Source organism: Macaca thibetana, chromosome 14 (assembly GCF_024542745.1).
Source record: "Macaca thibetana thibetana isolate TM-01 chromosome 14, ASM2454274v1, whole genome shotgun sequence".
NCBI lineage: Eukaryota > Metazoa > Chordata > Mammalia > Primates > Cercopithecidae > Macaca > Macaca thibetana.
Genome location: NC_065591.1, coordinates 14,018,434 through 14,031,169, shown reverse-complemented (window position 1 = coordinate 14,031,169; position 12,736 = coordinate 14,018,434). Strand labels below are relative to the sequence as shown.

Here is a 12,736-nt window from a genome sequence, read left to right as displayed (position 1 = left end):
AATCTGTCAGGATTGTAAAAAATACAGTAGTAAGATTGCTATGCAGAAAGGCAAAGCATGCACTCCTCTGCGGTTTAGAGACTGCCACCTATAGGCATCTGAGCTTCCCAGTAGCCAAGAGAAAGAATAAAACACAATGAAATTTGAGAATTTTAAAGTCATATAATAACATACAAGTATATGAAGAAATCTAAGTTTTTTGGCATAACTTTCGATGTAAAAGGGTCTTTTCCTACAGTTTTCAAAGGAGAATATACCATATATTAAAACACATCAACAATGATAATAACACTAGCTGTCTTTTATTGGGCATTTAAGTATGTATCAGACATTGTTTTAGGTGCTTAGTTAACATGTTAACTCATTTGATTCCACAAAATCTTATGGAGTAGGAACAATTATCATTCCCATTTTACACATAAAGAACTGAGGCTCAGAGAGAGTAAGCAAATTTCCCAAGATTATACAGGTACTAAGTGCTGGCTCAGCCTCACTCCAGAGCCTGTGACCTTAACCATTAATTCTCAATGTAGGCTAATGGTGTGTCATTGACATACAAGGCACTTTGAGCAGTTCTGGAATGGGCCATCACAATCGGTAAAAGGATACAGCTATTTGATTGTCTAACTTGATTTTAGGGAATAAACCTAAACTTTTAGAGCCTGATTAGCCAGCAAGTATTTCAAGAAATGCTCCACGAACACTGTTTTACTCAACCAGGATCTTGATAGGAATTGGAAAAGAGAAAATTTCTGATTATAGTTTCTCCCCAAGAGCGGGAACACCTATATTCTGCAATAATAATGAGTAAGAAGTTTCACATTTAGTGTACAAGATTTGGACATGATTGATTTTCATTTCTTTAAAAAATGTTTTTATTTCAATACGTTTTTGGGGAATAGGTGGTGTTTGGTTACATGAATAAGTTCTTTAGCGGTGATTTCTGAGATTTTGGTGCACCCATCACCTAAGCAGTGTACACTGTACCCAATGTGTAGTCTTTTATCCCTCACCACCCCGCACCCTTTCTCCCGAGTCCCAAAAGTCCAATGCATCAGTCTCATGCTTTTGCGCCCTCATAGCTTAACTCTCATATACAAGTGAGAACATATGATATTTGGTTTTCCATTCCTGAGGTACTTCACTTAGAATAATAGTCTCCAATTCCATCCATGTTGCTGTGAATGCCATTAATTCATTCCTTTTTATGGCTGAGTAGTACTCCATGGTGTTGCCTGGAGGCCAACCAACACAAAATCAGCGCACTAAACAAAAACAACCAAGGACCCTCACAGAGTCCATTTCACTCCCCTGCTACCTCCACTGGAGCAGGTGCTGGTATCCATGGCTACAAGTCCTAAAGACGGATCCCATCGCAGGACTCTGCAGACACTCCGCAGTACCAGCATAGAGCCTGGTAGCTCCACTGGGTGACTAGTCCCAGAATAGCAAAAATGATTACTACAGATCAGCTTTCAGGAAGCCCCATTTATAGGGGAAGGGGAAAGCATCATGTCAAGGGAGCACCTCGGGGGACAAAAAAATCTGAACAGCAGTCCTTGAATCCCAGATCTTCCCTCTGACATAGTCTACCCAAATGAGAAGGAACCAGAAAAACAATTCTGGTAATATGACAAAACAGGGTTCTTTAACATCCCCCAAAAGATCATACCAGCTCAACAGCAATGGATCCAAACCAAGAAGAAATCTCTGAATTGCCAGAAAAAGAATTCAGAAGATCAATTATTAAGCTAATCTAGGAGGCAGCAGGGAAAAGTGAAGTCTAATTTAAATAAATCAAAAACATGGTACATGGTTCAGGATATGAAAGGAAAATTCTTCAGTGAAATAGATAACATACATAAAAGACAATCACAACTTCTGAAAATCAAGGACACACTTAGATAAATGCAAAATGTACTGGAAGTTTCAGCAATAGAACAAACAGAGGAAATAACTTTAGGCTGGTGCAATGGCTCACACCTGTAATCCCAGCACTTTGGGAGGCTGAGACGGGCAGATCACCTGAGATCAGGAGTTCAAGACCAGCCTGGCCAACATGGTGAAACCCCGTCTTTACTAAAAGCACAAAAATTAGCTGGGTGTGGTGGCGCATGCCTGTAATCCCAGCTACTTGGGAGGCTGAGGCAGGAGAATTGCTTAAACCTGGGAGGCGGGGGGGGGGGGTTGCAGTGAGCTGAGCCAAGATCATACCACTGCACTCCAGTCTGGCTGACAGAGCAAGATTCCATCTAAAAAAAAAAAAAAAAAAAAAGAAATACAGAACTTTAGAGCTAGAAGACGAGGCTTTTGAATTAACCCAATCTATCAAAGACGAAGAAAAAAGAATTTTAAAAAATGAAAAATGAACAAGGTCTCCGAGAAGTTTGGGACTATGTTAAACATCCAAACCTAAGAATAATTGGTTTTGCCGGGCGCGGTGGCTCAAGCCTGTAATCCCAGCACTTTGGGAGGCCGAGGCGGGCGGATCACAAGGTCAGGAGATCGAGACCACAGTGAAACCCCGTCTCTACTAAAAATACAAAAAATTAGCCGGGCGCGGTGGCGGGCGCCTGTAGTCCCAGCTACTCAGGAGGCTGAGGCAGGAGAATGGCGTGAACCCAGGAGGCGGAGCTTGCAGTGAGCCGAGATCGCGCCACTGCACTCCAGCCTGGGCAACAGCGTGAGACTCCGTCTCAAAAAAAAAAAAAAAAAGAATAATTGGTTTTACTGAGAAATACAAGAAATCTAAAAGTTTGGAAAACATATTTGAAGGAATAATTAAGGAAACCTTCCCCAGCCTTGCTAGAGGTCTACACATCCAAATGCAAGAAGCTCACAGAACACCTGGGAAATTCATCACAAAAAGATCATAGCCTAGGCACGTGGTCATCAGTTTATCTAAAGTCAAGACGAAGGAAAGAATCTTAAAAGCTGTGAGGCGGCCGGGCGCGGTGGCTCAAGCCTGTAATCCCAGCACTTTGGGAGGCCGAGACGGGCGGATCACGAGGTCAGGAGATCGAGACCATCCTGGCTAACACAATGAAACCCCGTCTCCACTAAAAATACAAAAAAAAAAAAATTAGCCGGGCGTGGTGGCGGCGCCTGTAGTCCCAGCTACTCGGGAGGCTGAGGCAGGAGAATGGCGGGAACCCGGGAGGCGGAGCTTGCAGTGAGCCGAGATCGCGCCACTGCACTCCAGCCTGGGCGACAGAGCGAGACTCCGCCTCAAAAAAAAAAAAAAAAAAAAAAAAAAGCTGTGAGGCAAAAGCATCAGGTAACCTAAAAAGGAAAACCTATCAGATACAGCAGATTTCTCAGCAGAAACTCTAGAAGCTAGAAGGGATTGGGGGTCTTACTTTTAGCCTCCTTAAAAAAACAATTATCAGCCAAGAAGTTTGTATCTGGAGAAAGTAAGCTTCATAAATGAAGGAAGGAGGAAGTATTTTCCAGACAAAAAAAATGCTGAAAGAATTCACCACTACCAAGCCAGCACTACAAGAACTGCTAAAAGGAGCTCTAAATCTTGAAACAAATCCTCAGAATACACCAAAATGGAATCTCCTTAAAGCATGAATCTCACAGGACCTGTATAACAATAACACAATGAAAAAACACAAGGTATTCAGGCAAGAAATAGCATGATGAATAGAGTAGTACTTGATATCTCAATACTAACATTGAATGTAAATGGCCTCAGTGCTCCATTTTGAAGATACCGATTGGCAGAATGGATAAGAATTCACCAACCAAATTTCTGCAGTCTTGAAGAGACTCACCTAACAGTAAGGACACACATAAATTTAAGGTAAAGGGATGGAAAAAGATATTCCATGGAAATGGACACCAAAAGCAAGCAGGAGTAACTATTCTTTTTTTTGTTGTTGTTTTGAGATGGAGTCCTGGGCAACTCTGCTCTGTTGCCGGGGCTGGAGTGCAGTGGCATGATCTCAGCTCACTGCAACCTCCATCTCCCAGGTTCAAGCAATTCTCCTACCTCAGCCTCCTCAGTAGCTGGGACCACAGGTGCCCGCCACCATGCCTGACTAATTTTTGTATTTTTAGTAGAGATGGGGTTTCACCATGTTGGCCATGCTGATCTCCTACTCCTGACCTCAGGCGATCTGCCCCCCTTGGCCTCCCAAAGTGTTGGATTACGGGTGTAAGCCACCGCACCCAGTCCCCATTTTCTAATTTAACTTTATTTACTCATTGGTCTGAGCCACTGGAGTGAATCCTAGTGGCATTAACTATGTGAAGGAAATAGTCTGAATGGCTAACTAGTTTATAGAGGTAGTAATTAAACAAACAAACAAACAACAAAAAAAAACTTTCCTTTTTTTTTTTTTTCTTTTAGAGATGGGGTCTCACTTTGTTGGCCAGGTTGGTCTTGAACTCCTAGCCTCAAGCAGTCCTCCAACCTTGGCCTCCCAAAGTGCTGGGATTACAGGCATGAGCCACCGTGCCCAGCCAACTTTCTTTTTTTAAACTAAAAATGTCTGGCAGGCCGTAACTCAGTTTTAGGAGGGCCCCCTCTGACACTCAAGGTCTCTTTTTGCGGATTACCCATATTAGTGGAGGAAGATTAAATATAAAGTCAAAAGTCTCGGTTAAAATCCCACATCAGGGTCGGGCGCGGTGGCTCACGCCTGTAATCCCAGCTCTTTGGGAGGCCGAGACGGGCGGATCACGAGGTCAGGAGATCAAGACCATCCTGGCTAACACGGTGAAACCCCGTCTCTACTAAAAAATACAAAAAACTAGCCAGGCGAGGTGGTGGGCGCCTATAGTCCCAGCTACTCTGGAGGCTGAGACAGGAGAATGGCGTGAACCCGGGAGGCGGAGCTTGCAGTGAGCTGAGATCCGGCCACTGCACTCCAGCCTGGGTGACAGAGTAAGACTCCGTCTAAAAAAAAAAAAAAAATCCCACATCAGACACTGATGAACCGTGCAAACTTGGAAAAATCATTTCACCTCTGTGCATTGTGGTTTTGCCATCTGCAGAGCTGAATGTTAACTATTGCCCAAGAGACTAAGTAGTATCTTTATAGGATTGAAATAAAATATAAATGAAACTTTGTAAATGTTAAAAATCATATGGTCAGCGTCGATGTCCTAATTGTTCCTAACTCCTCATCACACGCTCCTACGTCTCCACTGTGGCTGCCATCCTGATATCCGCTCTGCAGAGGGAAGGTACAAGGCTTTGCCAACCTGCTCCTTCCACCTGGTTTAATTCTCCTCCAGCACAATGAACAAGCCTCACCTATTTGTGCCCCAGCTCCATCTTCTCTTGTGAGAGGGGCAAGGTAATGTCTACGGTTGACACATGCGTCACTCCTGTGCTAAACCCCTTGATCTGCAGCATGAGGAAGAAGGAACTCAAGCATGCTCTTTTTAAAAAAGAAGAAATTGCAAGGTTCTTGCTGCTCAGAACATATTGACTCTTTCTGGATATTGTTGATCAAGAAGCTATTTCTACCTGGAAAAGAAAATTGAATGAACCCTACAGAAAGTCATACAGAAGTTAAGAGAAAAAAGACATGTAAGTGTCAGGAATTGTTGTAAATTCTATTAACTCTCCTTTTGTTGCTGTGCATCCATTTTCTGGCTGTGAAGACACAGTGTCTTTTTTCATCTCTAAAATCATCCTGCTTGTGAGGCCTGTTGAAAGTACCATCAAGGCTGGGCGCTGTGGCTCGCGCCTGTAATCCCAGCACTTTGGGAGGCGGAGGCGGGCAGATCACGAGGTCAGGAGATGGAGACCATTCTGGCTAACACAGTGAAACCCCGCCTCCACTAAAAATACAAAAAATTAGCCGGGCATGGTGGCGGGTGCCTGTAGTCCCAGCTACTCAGGAGGCTGAGGCAGGAGAATAGCTTGAACCTGGGAGGCGGAGCTTACAGTGAGCTGAGATCGCTCCACTGCACTTCAGCCTGGGCGACACAGCCAACCCTGTCCAAAAAAAAAAAAAAAAAAAGAAAGTACCATCAAATGAGACTGTGGACCTAATAGTCCTATGTAAATTGCTAAGTCTGATCTCAGATGACTTGGGTCTTGATTCTGTTGCTTCCTAGAAACAAAATCCATTTCTCTTTTTTTTTTCTGAAATGCATTTACATTATTTAGGTGACTATTAACTAAGAAGGCAAGTGTGTCAAGTTCCAGTAGCCACGAGATATCAGAATTCTCAAATGCTGCTGAAAAGGAGTTACCGTAAGAGCTTGTATCATCTTCTCTTCTAGAACAGAATAAATCAGCATTTCTTAAAATGCTGGCTTACTTTCAGGTGCCTACTTTCCTCAAATGACTGGTAAAAAAGAGTTTCGTGGCTAAGAGGAAGAAAAGTGCATCCTAACGCTGTTTTCCTCTTGAAGACTGACATGCACTTCATCTGGGACGTCCTAGAATGAAACAATCTTTGTAGGGTTAAAGCTTCCTAAAACATTTGATCATGAGAACTCTTTCTTTAACCACCTATGAATTTAGCCCAGTGAAGACAATCTTCTGGGAATACTTTCAGAGAAATGGTTATGTAAATAACCAACAGCAAAGACTTAAGGAAATGGTAATAGGTGGAATGGTCCTTTAGCTCTGAATGAAATAAGTCTACTGTAACAGAATCCAGGCTGTAGAAGTCAACTCATAAGCAAATTGTTTTTCGTTTGTTTGTTTGTTTGGTTTTTTGAGAGAGGATCTTGCCCTGTCACTCAGACTGGAGTGCAGTGGCGTGATCACAGCTCACTGCAGTCTTTAACTCCTGAGTTCAAGCGATCCTTCCATTTCAGCCCCCTGAGTAGCTGGAACTACAGGTGCGTGTCACCAGACTCGACTAATTTTTTTTTTTTTTTTTTTGTAGCGATGGGGTCTCACTATGTGACCTAGGCTGGTCTCCTGGATGCAAGCAATCCTCTCATCTCTCCTCCCAAAGTGTTGGGCACCTGGCCCGTGAGCAAACTGAAAATGCAAATTGTTAGACTCGTGTCCATCTTTGCATTACTGAACACAATTCCTTTAGATATATTTTAAGGTTTGATTGTTACCCAGGTAAGTTTGACCTAGAAACCAAAAAATTTCAAGAAAAAAACAGTAAAAATCCAATGATTTAATAATTTTTTGAAGTGAAATTCACTCCTCACTCAGTTTTTAGCAGTGGCTCATACCTGTAATTTGAAGCAATCCAGGACTCAGAGGCAGGAAGATTGCTTGAGCCCAGGAGTTCAAGACCATCCTGGGCAACATAGTGAGACCCCATCTCTAAAATAAGTAGATACATGGATAAATAAATAGAAATAAAAACAAATAAAAAGATCTTTGGGGGCATAGAACATTTACTGGAGTGTAAATACTTACTCTTCTTAGAGAGGGGAGATGTAGGTGTTTGCTGAGGCCTCATTTATCAATAGCAAGCTTGGCTGGGCCCCTATTCAAGCCATCCAGACACAGCCCATACTTGCCAACTGTGTCCACTGGGGTTCGTGGTTGCATTTGGGAGACTCAGGTTGAAGTGATGGGGTCAGCTAGAGGCTCTCAGTAAATCAACGGGGAATGTGGGAGAAAATGATGCATTGATCATAGTAATAGCCTCATAGTCACCTGGGATCCCATCACTTTCTCTTCCAAACTCCCTGGAGTCTGATTCTAGAAGAAAAGGAAAGGTTTTGTATTTTTTTCAAGACTGCTTTGAAAAACTCCTGCCAAACTTCTTCCTCTCTCTCTCTCTCTCTCACACACACACACACACACATACACCCCCTTACCGGTGTAAGGACTTACAGGTCCTTCTCTTCAACAATGATTCCAGAGTTTTCAGAGCTATTGGTATTAGAAGTGAAAGTTTTAGGTTCTACATGAATAAGGATTTAAACATCTTTTGTATTTATTTAAAAGTGAGGGATAAAATATATATAAACAGTACAATACACAATGTTATGTCACAAAAAGTGAGTGAGTTGAATTTAAGAAAAATGTTAAGTTAATAATATCAATAACTGAGATAAAACATAAATCATGAAGGTTGTTCATGAATAATGCAAGTTTGGAAATTTTATTTATTTATTTATTTATTTATTTATTTATTATTTTATTTTTTTTTTTTTGAGACGGAGTCTCGCTCTGCCGCCCAGGCTGGAGTGCAGTGGCCGGATCTCAGCTCACTGCAAGCTCCGCCTCCCGGGTTCACGCCATTCTCCTGCCTCAGCCTCCCGAGTAGTTGGGACTACAGGCGCCCGCCACCGCGCCCGGCTAGTTTTTTGTATTTTTTAGTAGAGACGGGGTTTCACCGTGTTAGCCAGGATGGTCTCGATCTCCTGACCTCGTGATCCGCCCGTCTTGGCCTCCCAAAGTGCTGGGATTACAGGCTTGAGCCACCGCGCCCGGCCTATTTATTTATTTTTTAAGAGATAGGGTCTCACTCTGTCACCCATGCTGGAGTGCAGTGATGTCATCATAGCTCACTGCAGCATCAAACTCCTGGGCTCAGAGGATCCTCTCATCTCAGTCTTCCATGTAGCTGGGACTACAGGTGTGCACCACCACAACGGGCTAATTTAAAATAATTTTTTTTTTTTTTTGTAGAGATAAGGTCTTGCTATGTTGCCCAGGCTGGTCTCAAACTCCTGGGCTCAAGTGATCTTTCTGCCCCAGCCTCCAAGATTGCTGACATTGCATGTATAAGCCACCACCCCTGACCTATTTTGTATATTTTATACAATCTTGACCAGGTATCAATATCAGCAGTTTGCATAAAACACTTCAGTTATAGAAAGTATGTATGGTCTTGAACAACATTAGATGAATGAATGAAGGAATGTCCAATGATATAATGTTCTGCAATCAGTGAATGCTAAATGTGTGCTATATGGTTAGCACCACACGAGAAAATGCAATGCAATACCTAGTTGAATTAGTTACTCTCATTGAGGACCTATCCTGGTAGAGGTGGAGCAACAAGTCCCATAATAGCACAGAGTGATAACTGCTGTAGTTGGGGCAGGCACAAAGCCAGTGCAGAGCATGAAGCATGGAATAATTTTTCCTTCTTGGAGGAGGGTGGGGGAAAGCGTATGTATCAGAATTAAGCTTCATTTAACAGGAGACACTTGGCTGAAATTTAATGATTCTGAGATTTGTCTAGGTGCACAAAATTGGCCTCTGCTTTGATAAGCTAAAGCTGGCTATCTTGCCAAACTATCTTAAATGTGGAGAATAAAAACTTAAGCAATGATTAAAATATAGCTAGCTAAGTCTAGCCTGGGCACGGTGGCTCACGCCTTTAATCCCAGCACTTTGGGAGGCCGAGGTGGGTGGATCACCTGAGGTCAGGAGTTTGAGACCAGCCTGACCAATATGGTGAAACCCCATCTTTATTAAAAATACAAAACTTAGCTGGGCGTGGTGGTGTGCACCTGTAGTCCCAGCTACTTGGGAGGCTGAGACAGGAGAATTGCTTGAACCCGGTAGGTGGTGGCTGCAGTGAGCTAAGATCGCACCACTGCACTCCAGCCTGGGCAACAGAGCAAGACTGTGTCTCAAATATATATATATATATATATGAGACATATATTCATATGTGTGTGTATATGTGTATGTATATATATGTACATATATATATATATATATATATATGTCTAGTAGCAATTAAACCAGTTTAGACTATCTTGTCTTTAAACAATTCCTATTTGTGTTCAAACATTAACCCTACTGGGGATGGTCAAGTTGAAAGCTAAGTTATCCTCTTGGGGCTTTACTGAACCAAAGTAGGCAGGGAATTCTCCAGAAATGATATGAGAAGGAGACAGAACTGAGAGTGAACCTACAATGAAAGCCCCACAGCCTTCTCTTTTGAAGCAGCAGCAGGAAAGGACTAACAGAATCTAAATGTGTGCTTCCCTTGGTGAAGGGTGGTTTATCCAAGATTTGACTCCACAGTTCCCAAGATAGTAAGAAGATTCTACTTTGGGCTCTACTCAGCTTCAGGTAAGAATGTGATCATCAGCCTCTCTGGGCAGAAGACAAGGAAGGGTAAGGGGAAGATCGGGCTGATTGGGCTGCTATGCGGTCTAAACCCTGGGAAATGGACCAGTGAACCCTACGGACTTTGGGATTTCCTAACCCTGTGAGGGACTTCCTGGTGTAGAGTTACAAATGAATTGAAACATTCACAGTAGCTTAACCTCCTGGAGCTAATGAAGTGGCATTATATGCCAATGATACTAACAACAAGTAAGTCTTCAAAACAGACATTATGAGTGACATCAATAAATGGTGAACTAGGGGGTCCCAGGCCTCACTCCCCCCACAGAAAGGTCAACTAGCAATTATCCACAGACAAAAACGCTTTGGTAAAAACCCCGAAATATGGGACCCAGGTGGTCTAGCTGTGGAATTTCTCCCTACATCCCCTGTTTCCTATGAGGTGGGAAAAGGGAACCAGGGAGGCAACATTCAGCCTCCCTAGCATATCCTGAGACATTTCCCAGGAAGTTCACTTCATAGTATTAATGATTATTGCTAACATTTATGAAGAACTTACTGGGAGCCAGATACACTTATTCTCACAACAATTTTTTTGAGCTGTGTCCTATTGTTATATTTATAGATAAAGAAATTGCAGCAGAAAGCTTCAACAAGTTGTCCAAGGTCATACCCTTGGTCAATCAGATCAGGAATTAGAACCTAGACTAGAGGCTGTACTCTTGACAACCAGGCAAGAGATCGAAGTAGAGGGCTTTGTGGTCTGGGAATGGTATAGTGTGTTTGAAATTTCAGTGCTGACTCAAAGAGGTATTTGTGCACCAATGTTCATTCCTAGCAGCCTTATTCAAAGTAGCCAAAAAGTGGAAATAGTTCAGTGTCCGTGAGCAGAAGAATGGGTAAACAAAAGGTAGCATATACATACAATGGAATATTATTCAGCCATTAAAATCATGCAGTTTTTTTTTGTTGTTGTTTGTTTGTTTTTTTGTTTTGTTGTTTTAAAGGCAGGGTCTCACTTTGTCACCCAGGCTGGAGTGCAGTGGCTTGATCTCAGCTCACTACAACTCCATCTGCTGGGTTCAAGCAATTCTCCTGCCTCAGCCTTCCCAGAAGCTGGGATTACAGGGGCATACCACCACACCCGGCTAATTTTTGTATTTTTAGTAGAGATGGGGTTTCACCATGTTGACCAGGCTGGTCTTGGACTCCCGACCTCAGGTGATCCGCCCGCCTCTGCCTCCCAAAATGCTGGGATTACAGGCATGAGCTACCATGCCCAGTCTCCACGTACTTCTTCCTGGCAAACTTTGCAGCTCTGGAGATCTACTTTTTCACCATTGCCCCTTTGACTCTGGGCAACGTCCTGTCCATGGGGAGAAACCCCATTTCCCTGCCCGGCTGTGGAGCCCACATGTTCTTCTTCATCTTCCTGGGAAGTGCTGACTGTATCCTGCTGGCCGTCATGCCTTTGACTGGTTTGTGGCCATCTGTCATCCTCTCCGTTACGGCCTCATCATGAGCTGGAGACTGTGTGTCCAGCTGGCCCGGGGGTCTCTGCTGCTGGGGTTCTTCTTAGCCATGCAGCTGACCATGCTCATCTTCCAACTCCCTTTATGCAGCAGCAAAGAAAAGTTCTACTGTGATGTCTTCCCTGTCATGAGACTGGCCTGTGCAGACACCTGGGTCCATAAGCCACTCTGTGGTCAGCATGACCATTCTCACCATCCCCTTCCTGCTCATCACTCTCTGCTATGTCTTCATCATGGCTGCCATCCTGAAGATCCACTCTGCAGAGGGGAGGCACAAGGCCTTATCCACCTTTCCTCCCGCCTGACTGTGGTTCTCCTCCAGGATGGATGTACAAGCCTCATCTTCTTGTGTCCCAGCTCTAGCTACTATCCTGAGAGGGGCCAGGTAGTATCTGTGGTTTACACCTTCATTACCCCTGTGCTTAACCCCTTGATCTACAGCATGAGGAACAGAGAACTTAAGGATGCTTTGAAGAGAGCAATGACGAGGGTCCTGCTCCTCTAAACACATGCCGTTCTTCAACACCGCTGGGTGGAGACACATGGCATACTGCCAGAAAGATAAGGGACAACAGTTGATTGTGTTTTATACTGTTACTTCTTAGTTATATTTTTAAAAAATCGTTTTCCATTTCCCAGCCTCAGGTTCTTTACCTCCAAAATAGAGATTAAAATAGCTGTGGGATCTAAATTCTGGGGTTACTTCTGAGGATAAATAGATATATATTCAGTGAAAATACTTTGTGACTGTTAAAGGGAGATATGGGCGGGGCGCAGTGGCTCATGCCTGTAATCCCAGCACTTTAGGAGGTCGAGGTGGGTGGATCACCTGAGGTCAGGAGTTCAAAACCAGCCTGGCCAACCTGGTGAAACCCCATTTCTACTAAAAATACAAAAATTAGCCTGGCGTGGTGGCGGGTGCCTGTAATCCCAGCTACTTGGGAGGATGAGACAGGAGAATCCCTTGAACCCGGGGGAGGCAGAGGTTGCAGTGAGCCAAGATTGCGCCACTGCACTCCAGCCTGGACAACAAGAGCGAGACTCCATCTAAAAAAAATAAATAAATAAAAAGGGAGATATGGCAGTAAATGTGGTTATTGCCATCTTCACCATCATATAAAATCTGCCCTACGTTGGATTTATCTCCAGATGTTGTTCTCAGGTTCTCAGCGGGTCCAAACAGTGCACATGCGGGCAGGGGCTAAGCCAGGAATAGGATTCAAATGAA

General features: G+C 43.5%; 1 protein-coding gene across 1 annotated transcript; it reads left to right on the top strand.

Moving 5' to 3' along the window:
* The first annotated feature begins 1,344 nt into the window (after positions 1–1,344).
* LOC126936420 (olfactory receptor 10V1) lies at positions 1,345–12,013 on the top strand. The gene is given in 5 exon segments (XM_050759220.1): positions 1,345–1,417; positions 11,209–11,442; positions 11,445–11,676; positions 11,678–11,796; positions 11,799–12,013. Coding segments are annotated over 5 exon segments (873 nt in total).
* The last annotated feature ends 723 nt before the right edge of the window (positions 12,014–12,736 follow it).